This window comes from Notothenia coriiceps, unplaced genomic scaffold, assembly GCF_000735185.1.
Source record: "Notothenia coriiceps isolate Sejong01 unplaced genomic scaffold, NC01 NC01_scaffold00004102, whole genome shotgun sequence".
Classification (NCBI taxonomy): domain Eukaryota; kingdom Metazoa; phylum Chordata; class Actinopteri; order Perciformes; family Nototheniidae; genus Notothenia; species Notothenia coriiceps.
In genome coordinates, this window is record NW_011336803.1 from 59,534 (window position 1) to 75,282 (window position 15,749).

The 15,749-nt window shown below is 39.9% G+C and overlaps 1 protein-coding gene across 1 annotated transcript; it reads left to right on the top strand.

The window, feature by feature from the left end:
* The first annotated feature begins 2,334 nt into the window (after window positions 1-2,334).
* Window positions 2,335-13,965, top strand: LOC104942037 (serine/threonine-protein kinase N2-like). The gene is made up of 16 exons (XM_010767227.1): window positions 2,335-2,492; window positions 2,614-2,665; window positions 4,773-4,872; window positions 6,198-6,314; window positions 6,415-6,607; window positions 6,693-6,828; window positions 7,815-7,867; window positions 7,951-8,008; window positions 8,100-8,191; window positions 8,866-9,042; window positions 9,360-9,422; window positions 9,507-9,583; window positions 10,128-10,270; window positions 10,802-10,909; window positions 11,218-11,298; window positions 12,143-13,965. Exons 1-16 carry the CDS (start codon window positions 2,335-2,337, stop codon window positions 12,344-12,346), a joined length of 1,812 nt encoding a protein of 603 aa, XP_010765529.1. The 3' UTR covers window positions 12,347-13,965.
* Window positions 13,966-15,749: the final 1,784 nt, after the last annotated feature.

Consider the following 15,749-nt stretch of genomic DNA (forward strand, 5'->3'; position numbering starts at 1 on the left):
ACAATAATTTTACAAGTACAGTACATTTTATAAACACATAAAATAAAATCAATATAAATATTAGTAAGTAGTTGCTTTACAAGTAAGCTAATAATATACTGAACTACTGCAACTAGGTACTTTATATACAAGACAATTAAAATAGCAAACGTTAAGTAATCGCTTACACATGATAACAAGACAAACAACATGACTTAGTGCAAGATGCATGTAGTAAGCTACACATGCACCAAATAACAACACACCAAAACAGTGCAGTATGGACATATTTTGATTATTATATGCATAATATAATAACCAGCTGCATAAAACCAACTGCAAAAAGCAAATCGAGATATGAGACTATTGAGAACACATCAAGATTAACACTAACCAAAAAGTTGAGAATTTTATTTCAACATTGGAAATAGGATTATCACTTCAAGAATAAAGACCCTTTAAACATTATGATATCACTATATACTTAAAACCATTCACCAGAACAAGATGTCAGAATATGAAGTCATGGTTGCTATAGACGTTTTCAGGGCCAGAAATGGAAGATAAACACATATAATTGGATAGATGTACTAGATAGTAAATATCCATCATCTGTCCATTATGGGATAATCTATTAACATAATTGGATTAACGAGAATACGATTTTGTATACAAACTACATGGTCAGAATATGATCATCCATACATACGTACTTTTATCATACCCCTCAGCACCAAATAGAAGTTTGATCATTTTTTTAGGAATATGAGTCTGCTCTGATATTGGTAAAAAGTTACTGACACAAGCTCTGTTTTGATTGCTCAGAGGATGGTCGTCAGGCAATGTCACTTCTCGTCCACCTTTAGCCCTAATCACATACAAATTAAATGATAATAGTAGAGGCACTAGCCAATAACTTAAAAGTGTGAGTGTTAAGACTAGTATGGTCACATAAGAATCAATATTTAGCTGCATCAAAAACACTAAATAACAAAATATAAATCAGAGAAAGAGGAAGACCTAACACACAAAGCGAAATCATAAAGAGAGGCTGTTATATAGAAGGCAATTTAATTGCACTTCAAGAAGACTCATGGTACGGTATAATAGCGAATAAGAATTCTCGTCAATATTATACAGATGCTGAAATCTGATATAACTATAACTTCACAAATATATTATCTGTGCTATATAAATGAGATTCATTGTACCCTAACCTAAAAATGATCTGGCAGTGCCTGAGAAAAGATTACTATTGAACACATGAAGTCATTAGTAAAGATTTTTAGGAACAACGGTGTGATCATCTTTCTATATTAGATTTATATACATCTTCAGGCTATTCCGTAGGTGAAAGTCAATTCCATATCTGCATTCTTGGTCAACTCCTCTCTTTTCCGGGAAAATAAATCCTTCACATATTCAGACTCACCATCTGACTCATATTTGTAATCACATTATACACATTATATAATATATATACACATATTCAAGTCCTCATGTCCTATATCCTCCAAACACAACAATCCTCCTCCTTTTACTCTTTCACTCTTTCATACACCACTAAAAAAAGACCAGACATGTTCCATTTAAAATATTCATCACCAGATTTGTCTTGCGGCATCAATGGACATTCCAAGTGGTCATCTAAGATCCCAGGGCCCAGACCACTAAAATGGGAGCACGGAAGTCATTTTTAGAGAGTCGTCGTGTTGTGAGGAAGAGGGGGGGAGACAGAAAAAGGAGGATAAGCAGCTAAGGCTGGGGTCTGAGACATCGGGCCGTGATAAGAAGTGAAAAGGTGGAGAAGACATGGGGAGTGATAACATAATGTACTTCCTGTGTACTTCCCTCTTCTCTGCTGTCAACCCCCTCCCGCTGCCACCACCCCCCCTTCCCCTCTTTACTCTCCTTCGCCTAAAAATATATAACCTGATGTGTGATGTGTGGTGGTGTGCGTGTGATCCTTGACATGTGGGATGGTAAAGGAGTTAGGTGTGTGCGAAGAATGTCATTTATGTGGCTGTCCCGGAGCAAACTGACGCTGATGTTGGAGGTGTGTGTGTGTGTGTGTGTGGTGTGTGTGGTTGTTGTGTGTGGTGTGTGTGTGTGTGTGTGGTTGTGTGGTGTGTGTGTGTGGTGTGTGTGTGTGTGTGTGGTGTGTGTGTGTGGACTTACTGATGGGTGATGTGAAAGTTGGGGTAGCTGAAGGGATGACATGGACAAGATGAGGGGGGGGGGTGAGTGAAACTTCTACTTAGCAAAGAGGTGATGTGTTTCGCTCTGTTTTAACCGATGAGTGTGTTTTTCTTTCACCAAAGTGTGTGTTTTGGTGTGTTCTCATACCAGGGTAGAATGCTGGTTTCCGGGGTTGAGGTCCAAAATGCATCAGATCGAATGAAGGCTTTCAAAAATCCACCGCAGCGCCTGCCAAAAAGGAGGAGGATGAGAGTCGTGACGAAGAGGGAACAATCTGAGTTTCTACCCATAGTCCTCAACACCGACTCCTGTTGGTAGTTTAAGATCGCAGCTGTGCAAACACAACGACAAACGACGCTTTGGCTTTTAACACCATTTCCTGCCACCGTTGTCATGTGTACCTCGCCCTCACCCCCCACTCTCCTATGGCTACAGCAAGCACAGCTACGTGGTGGAATACGTTAAGAGCGACCACATCACACCTATGGTAACACTTCACATTATATATGAGGTCCACTCATCCAGGTGTCAAATGAATGGTCTTCCTTCTGTCCGCTGACTGCATAGGTTAAACGGATGATGTGTTTGTATAAGAAGAACGAAAGATAGAAATGTATTTAATAAAGTTAGTTTATAAATGCGTAGCGAACTGTGGAACACCTTCTCAGTTACACAGTATCTATAATATGCAATGTTAGGTGAAGTATTGAAATAGTATTTTTTTGATGACTTTGTGAATATAAAGCGGAGGCATGTCGGCGCAGTGGATAGTGTGTTGGTGTTCGGATCAGCGCAGCACAGGTTCAAACCCCCTCAGTCAGCATATCGTTGTGGTCTCTGAAGGACACTTCACCCCAAATTTGCTCTGTGGGGATTGAGTATGTAAATCCTTTGGATAAAAGCGTCTAACAAGTGGGACATGTAATAAATAAAATATGGCAATACTTCGTAATTTTGCCTTGTCACCCTCATATTGGGTTCTTTTTCTTTTGCATTTTAATTGTGGTTCTTTTAAATGCAATATATAATTTATACTTACCATGCGTTTTCAAATGTGATAAGTTATCTGCCTGGTCATGGGGCTCGAAGTTATGACATTCCCCAAGTATAGGCAGATATTTCGTACATGTACAAGCTCGTTATGTCACTAGAGGAGTGGTCAGCATATTTTAAGTTAAAAATATCATATCAGTATCCATTGGTAAGGCAAATATTATCGATGAGAAATGTTTAAGCATATGTTTCGAAGACAAAGTATGCGAATATCACTAAAAAGTGATGTGGTGAAAATAGCTAAGTCCTTTACAAAAAGTACGTTCATAAAGTTATACAAACAAAAAAGAAATTGGTATACGTTCTGCCCTAATGCATACAGTATCTGATGTTAATCATATTTTAAGGCTCTTCTCACACACACACACACACACAACAAACACACACACACACACACACCACACAACAACACACACAACACAACACACACACACACCACAACACAACAACACCACACAACCACACACACACACACACACCACAGTACTCTTTCCTTACCGACAGGTGCCTGTCTTCTGGTGTGGTATGGCGACTTCCTGTCCGCCTTGCCCAGGATGCTCACTGCCCCCCATGTGGGTGTTTGACCTTTCCCAACTATGTGCTTCCCCGCCGCAGGAGAAAGGCCCTGCTTCTCTGAATGCACCTTTGGGGGACCATCCCAAACACACACACCATACAACACACACACACACACACACACACACCACACACACACACACACACACACACACACCACACAACACAACTGAACCCATCCTTTTGGAGTGTGTGGATTTGGCCATGCCCGGGCCGACTCCGGTCAGGCGTTCCCTGGTCCATCCGCAGTAACAGATAAAAGGATAATCAACTTCCCTCAAATCCCCCTGAAACCATACGACCACAGAACACACCACACACCACACACACACAACCAACACACACACACACCACACACACACACAACACACACACACACACACACACACCACCAGACAGACACACTAGGCACTGAGCTCCTGAGACCCCCGCCTTAGCCACTGAATCCCTCCTCTCTGGGAGGTCTGACAAACATCAGAGGGAAAGCCTTCCCACCAAACTCCCTGGACTACACACACACACACCACACACACACACACACACACCACACACACACACACACACACACACACCACACACACAAACACACACACACCACCACACACAACACACAACACACCAACACCAACACACAACAACACACAACCACAATCAGACCCTTCACGGAACGTACCCACTGCCGAGGGTCCCTAAACCCTCGGAGGCCCCGTTCCCATGGTGGAAACTGCTGGGTCAGCCATCTGCTTACTGTGTCCAACACGCTGCCTTCATTATTTCCCCGGCCGTCAGTCATCTTTTTGCCCCTTCGACAGACCCACCATCTCAGGGTTTGAAGGGTGGCGGGGGGATCACATCGGAGGAAAAGAGGGTGGCAGTAAACCCAATCCTCTCGTGTCACCAAATCCTCAAGAATACGGAAAATTATTTGAGCATATTGACCTCTCCTCTGCCCCCATCAAGGTTAGGGGCAGATTGTCCGCCCTAATTCAGACCACGGCGGAGAGGCAGACGTGGTGGTCAGTCAGCTAGCGTCCTTCCGGGGGGCCAAGGGGCACCTGACCGCCAGTTTGTGGGTGGAGACCCACTGCACCCGGGTGCCTGCATTTAACACGGCAGCTATTAGTGTTTGGTTGTAGGAGGGTGACCAAGCGTCAATAGATGTTGGTTCCAAACCCTTTCCGGGGTCAGGGTACGTTTACGTAAGGACGTGGTTGGGTGGGGGAGGCGTTGTGGTAACGAACACACATTCAAAGGTGCATAAAAGGCTGAAGCTATTGTAACTGGACATGTTTCCCTAAATTGTGGGGATTTAGTTAACGTGTACGGGATTTATTATGTAATGTAACTCCCTACCCTCAACCATATTTCCCCCTTACAAAATAGCGAGTAGAACATCTGAGGTCTGATCTGAATTTTATCACCAGAGTGTCACGGTTTGTGAAACAAGCAGGACCCAAATGCAGATACAAACTGAAACTTCCTTTATTTCAAGGCTATGATATCTCTATACAATGACAAACAGAACACTCACCGCAGAACTAGTCAGGGAACAAGACGAACCGACCAAGACAGACAGACAACCCAGAACTTAAATACACACAAGACTCAATCACACAACAAGACACAGGTGAGGAGGGAGGAGAAAACACAGGGGCCCAGGTGAACATAATCAGACCATTAGACACACCAGGGAAACTAATGACAAGAGGAAAACACAGGGAAAGGACCAGACAATAACCCAAAGGAAAACATGACATGGAAAACAGCAAAAACACCCAAACCTACAAAACTATAAACGTGACATAACATGAGAATCGTGACATTTAGAGGCTAGTGTGATTTCAGTGGAATGTGTATTATGGAGAAATTGTTTAGGCAAACAATGACAACTGGACTATAGAGCCTTTTACTGGTGTACACATCAAAACAAAAGGATCCTAAAGCAATTGTACTTTTCGGAAACATTTGAAAACCTGTTTCTCTCTACATCAGAGGCCTCAACATCCTAATATGTGGTGAAAAAACGATGCTTTTTACATCATTAATATGTGCCTTCCTTTAAATACATTCTCAAAAAGTACAGCAATATATACATTCTGGGTTACTCGAAGTATAGCAAATAAATGATTCCAAAAAACTAATATTGTTACGTTCCCTATTAGTCTAGGGATGAAAGGGCAAAAGATTAAATAACTGGGAGAAAAGAAGGAGAAACTGATCAGCAAAATTAAAAAGATAATGTTTTAATGACTCAAAACAAAGAGAGGTCACTAGCCAATTGACCAAACAAACCAAAGTATAACAAGAACAACTCTCCCAGCATTAGCTGCATTCATTTACTTGCATATATTTTGAATATAAGATGTTGAGAAATTGAGCAATAACACAAGTGAATGTCCAAAATAATTCTTCTCCTTTTATCTTTTTTCAGCTTCAATTCATCGACACTGTTGTTGAGCGGCAGCCGAAGCTGAGGCGTCAGAGATGTATCTTCACTAAAGAGAGAGGTACAGAGGAAATACCTAAAGCATCCAACAATTTACTTTCAAAGGATTTCGTCTGTGTTTCTGTTCCTCTGGTGTAACATGGCAACCTTTTCTTCCTCAGGGAAGAACTTCCTCAGAGCGGCCCAGATGAACATGAATTTCGCCACATGGGGTCACCTGATGATGAACATCCTCCCTCGCTACAGCTCCTTCACCACCTTCAGCTCGTCCATCTATACGCCCCCCGACCTGGTGGCCAACAACCCCCCCCCTCCAACTGAGAAGAAGCCTCTAGCTACCACTCCACTGCCAAGGTCAGAATCACCTCACACTTAGTAGGGTGTAAATCTCTGCCCAAACTGTGTGAGCCAACATCTTTTATGTCTTTGTATCTCGCAGCGAGTCTCCAGAAGTCAGGCTCAGCCTCACTGAGGATCAGCCGTCTCCCACCAGCCTCCAGCCGGGAGAAGACCCCCCCGCCATCATCACCACAGCACACAAAACATCCTCTGTGCCTGCCTCGCAAGAAAATCTGGTACACTGTTTTTTAAAATTTATTTTAAAACAATGAAGACAGTAGCTTAATACTAAAGTGTTTGACCTCCAATATTATACATATCAATCAATCAATCAATCAATCAATCAATCAAGCAATCAAGCAATCAATCACATTTATTTATAAAGCACATTTAAAAACAAACCACGTTCACCAAACTGCTGTACATAAAAGAGCAGGTGGCCAAGACAACCTTTCATCAAATAAATAAATACAAGTTAGAGTTGAATACCAGTTAAATACCTGGGCCAGTTGCAGGGATGACTGACAGATCCCAGTATATAGGGAGTTGCAGTCGCCTAGACGGGACGATATAAAGGCGTGGATAACTTTCTCAAGATTATTGGAAGAGAGAAACAGATAGATTTTGGCCATGGTACGAAGCTGGAAAAAAATAGCTTTAACTACTTCAAATACAGTTGGTCTCAGTCCCAGAGCGTCTTCATACTGACGCACCAGGCACCTTTTAGAGTCTAAATGAGTGTGGATTTTCAAGAAACTCCCCCAACAGCAGGTCAACAAACACAGGACCAGTGTTCATGTCCCCGAAGACACAGGCAGGTACTCGGGGAACCGGACAGGAACAAAGACGACAAACCTACAAACACAAGGGGAGACAGGCCTATATACACACAAGATGAACACAATCATACAATCACACAGGTTGGAAAACAAAAAGACAGGAAGTAAAACCAGACAAGACACAAAGAGAATAATACGTTTAAAAATAAAACCAGAAACATTCAACACAAAAACTAAGATCATCACAAACGGAAGCTTTAAAGTAGAAAGTCTTTCATAACACAAGCTCGATTGAGAGTCAAGCAACACTCCTTAACATAGTTATAATACCAAATGCAGTGGATCATTAAGAAAGCTCTTGTAGACATGGTGATGTTAGGATGTCATGTGTTGAGGTGACTGAATGATAAAATGTTCCCAACGTTGTCTCTGTTTGTTTGCAGTCTTCCATAAACAACAAAGAAGAAAGTGGAGACCAGCCTGTATCTGCTCTAAAGTAAACACACACAAACGAACGCACGCATATTTATAAACAAATCCTAATTACTTTTAAGTGAATTTTGGCTCTTCTTTCACAAGGATGCAGATGGATGATTTCAAATACTTTTCAGTTCTGGGCAGAGGACACTTTGGGAAGGTAAAAGTTTGAACGCTTTTCACTTAAACTGTTAAATGATCTTCTTCTGGTGTTCATCTTTAGTTGTTTGTTGTGAATCTTCTCTGTTCAGGTTCTGCTGGCAGAGTTCAAGAAGACAGGAAAACTGTATGCCATCAAAGCCTTGAAGAAAAGAGACATTGTGACACGAGATGAAGTGGAGAGGTGTGTGAAGGGAAAGCTTTAAAGGGGCCCTTTATGCTTTTTGGAGGTTTCCCTTTCCTGTGGTCGTGTGTTATATAGTTTTTGTGCATGTAAATGTTCTGCAAAGGATAAAATCCCAAAGTTCACGCTAGAGGGAGTTTCTCAAGAAATTAGCAGAGCCATTAAAGACACATTAAAAGTCTGCTGTAATTTAAAATAGTTTAAAGCTAAAACAAGACAGAGTTTAAACAAATAGCTACAATTTGCTGATTGTATTTCTCAGGCTTTAAGTTTGAAGGGCATTTTTTGTGTCTTCTTACTAATTTGTTTGTGAATTTCCGACTAGTAAACCAAGGCTATACTTAAAGTAATAATCTGTAGGATTATTGAGAAAAGGCCCTTGTATTGGCAGCATAAAAAAAAAAAGACTAGTTCCAATACTGTTTGGATCCCTGGCAAGTTAGTTCCAAAAAACACACCAGCAAATATCAAAATAAGTCAAAGATCATAAAACAGATATCTCGGAGATTGTAACTAAGAACTCAGTAAAAGTACTCACTTCGAGTTAAAACTTAGCAACAAAAAATCTAACAAAATTGAAGACACTCAGCTAATGTATAGAGATGGTCATTTGTTATACAGGCCTCGTGAATATATGACGTTTAGAGTATTGAATCTGAGTTGTTATTCTGCAGCCTCATGAGCGAGAAGAGGATCTTTGAGATGATCAACGCGTCCAGACATCCGTTCCTGGTGAACCTCCATGGCTGCTTCCAGACCAGCGACCACGTCTGCTTCGTCATGGAGTATTTACCTGGAGGAGACCTCATGATCCACATCCACAACGATGTGTTCAGCGAGGCCCAGACCAGGTTCCTGTTTGTCCTCCTATATGTTTGTGTAATGCAGCGGTGGAATATAACTAAGTATGTTTACTAGGCATTATTCTGAGGTAATTGTATAAAGTATTTTATGCAAATCAACTCAAACATTATGATATCTTATAGAAAATGAAGCCGCCCGGCAGTATAAAAAGGGATTAAATGAGCTCCGCTTTGATCAGCTGCAACATGACAACACTTGAAATTCTATAAATGCATTAAAAAAAAACACCAGAAATAGAAAGAAAGTCCAGCAAGTGTGCTCGTATTCAGTATTATACTGTTAATGTATTTGTTGTTGTCTACAGGTTTTATTCCGCATGTGTCCTGCTGGGTTTAGAGTTTCTCCACCTGAATAAAATCATCTATCGGTAAGTCATACAGAATAAAGGGATTTCACCTGATTGTACTGTAGCTTCAGACGTGGTTATACATGCGCTGGGTGTTTTCCACAGAGATCTGAAGCTGGATAACCTGTTGATGGATGCAGATGGGTTTGTGAAAATCACAGACTTCGGACTTTGTAAAGAAGGTGAGTTGATCGCTAAATGCATCAATAGTTGGAATACAGCAGTAATGGGCCGCATAATGAGGGCTTTTACTTTTGGTACAGTTTTTTTTTATCTAACTTTTAATATAATATTTTTAGAACTATGTTATAAAACATTTTGTTGTTTTGCAGTATTTTTTTTCTTCTTTTTGCCTATTTATTCAGTACAATTTAAAGGTTTACAGAAAGCCTTATGTCGTGTGTTTGTATGAGATTATTACATTACATTACATTGCATTTAGCTGACGCTTTTATCCAAAGCGACTTACAATAAGTGCATTCGACCAGGAAGATACAACCTTGAAGAAAACAGAATCATATAAGTACATCAGGTTTCATAGAGCCAAACATTTCAAGTGCTACTCAATTGGCTTTAGATAAGCCAGTCCTTTATTAGTATATAAGTGCTTTGTTAGTATTGATTATGGTCTTTTAACATTTTTCCTGGATGATTTTGATTGTTAAAAATAATTGTAATAATTGGGGTAAAATAGTTGTAATAATTGTGTTTTACTTATTTCGACAGGGATGGGTCACGGAGATCGGACCTCCACTTTCTGTGGGACTCCTGAGTTTCTGGCTCCCGAGGTCCTGACAGACGACAACTACACCCGGGCGGTGGACTGGTGGGGGATGGGGGTCCTGATCTTTGAGATGCTCGTTGGAGAGGTAGCTAATACGTGTTTTTGTGTTTCTTCGATTAGTTTCTGTTAGTTTTCAAAACATTGATGACAATTCTAACATCCATTGCAACTGTACCCATTTATCTTTAAATGATCAATTATCAAATTCCTAAATGGACTGTAGGTAAAGGGGATTTTTACTCTTCACTCTTTCAGTGCTTGTGCTCATACATTTTGGTATAAGTAGTGCCCCACAAGGATTCAACAAGCCATTTGGATTGGGTCCCCCTTCCTTTGTCACATGCAGGTGTATTAGAATAAACTGCCCTGCATCTCCACCAACAGTTTGAAAACAACCCTTATAAAGGTGTACCATATTTTTCACCAGAACAGACTGGCCTTTTTTATGGTGAGCCTTAAAGACAAAGACGCTAAAACAGAGCGTTTCAGACAGTGGGTGAATACAGGTGTATTCAGAAAGAAAAACATGTTCTAGTAGAAACACAAAATACAAGTATAAGCTTGAAAATCTGTATTATATGTCCCCTTTAAATGTGTTACTCTGCCCTGCTGCTAGTCTCCGTTTCCTGGTGAGGATGAGGAGGAGGTGTTCGACAGCATCGTCAATGATGATGTGCATTATCCAGGGTCTCTTCCTCCTGATGCGGTCTGCATCATCAAGAAGGTAAAAGCCTCTCATCTAAGGCTCACATAAACCCTGATTCTATTTCAATTACTTGAGGAGTTTAAGCTTAATTTCATACTAAATGTTTTTGTTAGTTCAGCTTAACATCTTTTGGTATAATTGTAGACATAAGACAGACATAAAAGAAGATGATAACAGTACCACCAGCAGAAAACAAGGACAACAAAACGAGTTATCTTGTCATGGTCCTTAGGTTTAATGTTGATAGCAGAAATGTTAAGCGTTTGAGATCCTTGGTTAAGATGGCTGTAACTATCATGTTATATTACTCGATCATCCTTCCGTAGCTGTTGAAGAGGAATCCTCTGAAAAGACTCGGCGCTGGAGAGAGAGATGCAAATGAGGTCAAAGGGGAGAAATTCTTTGAGGTAAAATCCCTTTATTTAACTTTACGTACTCTTTAAATAAATCATTTTGTGTATTTAATCAAATCCAAAGGGGTGTTAGAAGGATTCTTAATTTAAGGCTTTTAAAACAGTTTCTTTAGCTAAAAGTAGTAGTGTGTATATACAGTATATAGGTTTCTGTGCATGTTAATGGTCTGCAAAGGCTGAAATCCCCAAAGTTCCCTCCAGAGAGTTTCACTCCCAGACACTCCCGCCCCCCGCCTGAAACGCCTCCATTGGACTCCTTTGTCTACTTCCGTTACATAGTGACATCACTACGTAACATGTGCGCTTCTATTGGCTAGCACTTGAAATACATTGTAAATGATAGGTTAAGGGGCGGGACATTTCTAAACGGTTGACCAATCATTAGAGTGCCGGCCAGCTAACCAATCAGAGCAGACTGGGCTCTGGTTTCAGAACGAGGGTGAAAAGAGGTGCTGCAGCACAGGCAGTATGAGAACAATAAAGAGCTTTTTGAACATTTAAGCGTGGAAACAGTTTGCAGTAGAGGCACAATATATACATATGAATCCTGAAAGGAGAATAACAGGGCCCCTTTAAGAAAAAAAGGCTAATCAACCCATCTGGAGATATTGTTTTCACTGTCAGATAAATGTAGTGGAGTCATGAGTAAAACATATGCCTCTGGAATGTGTAGAAGTCTAAATCTGCATTAAATGGAAATACTCCAGTACGTACCTGGAATTTAAGCACAGTGTTTGAGTACATGTTTCCACTACTGCTATATTTTGTTCTAAATTACAAAAAAGAGTGCACGGCATTTAATATTGATTCAACAAGAAAATATAACTTTGTCTTTCAGACCATCGACTGGGAAGCCCTCCTGGCTAAGACAGCCAAGCCACCATTCCTGCCGTCAATCAAAGAGTCAATGGATGTCGGAAACTTTGACAGCGAGTTCACTCAACTCCAGCCAATCCTGTCGCCTCCCGCCAAACCCTTTATCCTCTCTGCTGAGCAGCAGGAAGCCTTCGCAGACTTTGACTTCTGTGCTTTGCATGGATAAAAGAGGAGCTGAAAGGTCCAGGGTGGGAAATGTATAACTTTTAGTCTGCGGATGGAACTCTGTCCACTTTAGGAGTCACCAACCATCATCATTTACATATTTGTATATCCAACCCCACTATACTTGCAAGTAAAATAAATAAATTAACTAGCCATTTACAATTTTTTGTAAAACATTAATGGTTTAGCGGTTTAGCCAAATGACTGTAAACAACACTTAAAATGTGCTGTATCAGCTCATTTATTATCAGTCAATTGGCATAAATGAGCATAATAAGTGACAATTATTATAAGTGATTATTATCTAAAATATAAAATAAAGTACCAAGAGTAAAAGTACTCTAACAGTGTAGCCCATTTTAGAATAATGCATTTTATATAATTGGATTATATTTTATTGGTGCAATAATGTGTTTTAGAGATGCAATCTATTATTCAATAGACAGAAAATGATATGGCAACTATTTGTGAACTCAATTGATCACTAAGGTTATCTTTAATGCAAAAAATGCTGTTTTCACGCTCTCAAATATAGAGATGTCTTCTCTCTCTATTTCATTTCCTAGGTTTTTGATTGATGTAACAGACATTTAAAGACATCAACATGGCCTTTGAGGAAATAAAAAAGGAACATTTTCACAAATATTTGGACATTTTATAGACCAAACTATAACCAAAAAAATAAAATGTATTGAGGGGGAATAACCTGAAAATAATCGGCAGATAGATTTGAAAGTCTGCAAAGTTGCCTAAAAGGACACATTAAAAGGCAGTGGAGTAAAATGTACAATGTAGCATAAAATGGAAATACTGAAGTTAAATACAAGTACCTCTTTAGTACCTTTATACGTTTCCCAGCCTGGTCTCGATAGCACCAACTGAACTAACACCCTGTATAATTCTGCAGCTCAATCATTACAACAGGAACTCTACATACAATCCCATGGCTGATTTTGCTGACTGTTCTGACCGCCATCCAATCGACAGCCAATAGTCGATAAAATAAACGAGGCAGAATTTTGTTTTTGTAACAGAGCAAAAGAAAGTGAGTATAACCCTTTATATTTTCTGTGGAGAATCAAGCTTTGCTCTGTTTGTTCATGCAGTAATAATAATAACTCACATGCTGTTGATATAAAGAGTATATTTATGAGATCTGGTCAGGTGAAATGTCTACAAACAGGGTGCTTGAAGAGTTTATAAGTACGTTATCACGCCATCTTTAGGGTTTCATTTCATGAATTCAATGCTCGAAAATGTGTTCCGTATCAGAACAAATGCAGGGGGTTTATAAAATAGTGCAAACTAAATCTTAAATTGTTGTAGCCATGCAGGTAAGACTGTCAAGAAAGGTCTTGGATCAATTTATTTCCATTTTTGAGGTTGAAAATCATGTCTTCCAATGACTATTTGTGAGCCTAATGAAGATGACCATTGTTCATTGTCAGTCCATTGACATAATTTTGCCACTTTTCCTCTTGATACACTACATATTTTTTCTAATTTTGAATCTGATGCACCAGTAATTTAGGCAGCAGCTGCCTTGTCCTCTCATGCCCCTTTCACACCAACGCGTTTTCAGCTACGGCTCGGAGCTGGAGCCTGAAAAGTACCTTTTTTTCCTGTTCACACCGCAGCGGCGCCGCCTCTTAGCTCCGGAATCCGGTTCACTTCCAGCTCCAAAAAATTGTCGGTCTAGAGGCAAGAGCTTCGGAGCTAAGAGGCGACGTCGCCTGTATAAAAGACATCACAAAGTGCATTTTGCATGATAGGTCCCCTTTAAATTATCGTTTGGTCTCTTTCCCCCCTCTTTCAACTTTCCTCTATTTTTTTCATGGCCATCTTCACTTCAGTCAGAGTACATCGCTGCTTTTAATTACAGCATCCGTGTTGACAGAAGGAAAAAAGGGTGTTATTAATGTCTTATCTAAAGTGGGGTAGATCCCATGGTACAAACATTTCTCTTGTGTGTTTATTTTAATTAAGGTACAGTAGAACACACTCAATGATTCCGTTTGAGCTGCTACAGTGAAACAATACATCTGTGTGTGTGAGTCCAGTGTGAAAAACTGATCAGGGGCCTCATTTATAAAGGGATATACGCTCAAAAGATGGCGTACGCCAGTTTCTACGCAATGTTTGCGATTTATAAAATACTAACTTGATGGAAAAACGTGCGGTCCTCCACGCAAACTCTAACCCATGCGTACGCACTAAGCACAAAAACGGGAGAGACGAGAAACTGCCACACCATTGGCAGAAGGAGAATGGAGAGAAATATGTGGAAATACTAGCATAAATAAAATGTTACCTCTCTTTTATCATATATGAAGAATTCATTTTTCAAACATTGATCCAAGCCAATCTTAAAATGATTAAACAAACGCCTGTTGCGACTCCTCAGTGCACACGAAAACATAACTTGGAGAAATAAATAAATACGGATATGTTTTTTAAAACCACCTCGAATATGTTGTGTTAATGTTATGAAATGTTTTCTCATAAATGATGAGGTAAGCGGGAGGACAGAATTACGCCTGTACCAGTGTGTCTCATTTGTTCAGAGACCGTGGCGCTCATTAAAAGTGCCAAAACGTCACTTTGAGACAAAACACAAAGTGTTTGACCAAACATTCTCTCTCAAGTCAGAACTGAGTACACACAAAATAAGCAGTCTCAGAGCCCAATATGATCAGTCCACCATGATAAAAACTAAAACTAAATATCGTTCCAGGGCAGGCTAACCGAGGCTAACCAATGAGCACCTGCATGTGTATGAGAATGGCCCTGACACCATTTCAGCCCAGATTTAAACTCCTGGCAGGACAAGCTCAAACTCAATTCTCGCACTGAATACAAAAAAAGTGAGTGAGGGACTGCAATATAAGAGGGAGAGAAAGAGAAACTTTAAAACTGTTCAATTGTTATGATGTGTAAAGACTGATATTGTTCTATAATCGTCTGAAACTGTTAAGTCATGATGTGAAACGGTTAACAAAGAAAAAAGGAAACTCAAGCTGCTGCTACACTTTATTTTGTTTATCTAAAATTAAGCACTTTTAAGATGCACATATTTTCAAAAGCTATTTTANGAGGAAATATCTGCCTGAAATTACAATGGGGTTTAATGGAGGAATGTTGAACGTTTTTGTCACTTCATGCCCTCAAAAAGCATTTTGTTTAATTATTTTGCTTAATTATTTGTCATTTTTCAAGCTACGAGATGTTTTCCTACGTTTGTCATGATAAATTATGTCTCCGGAATGTAGGGTTTTGGAATTATGGCAGTTTAAAAAAAATATATGAATGCGAATTTCAAGCTGTCCTCCACTCTAGCTGTGACATCACACACTCTAGTTAATGTTAAAATGTGAAGAAAACCTCTAAAACAAGGTCTGAACAAT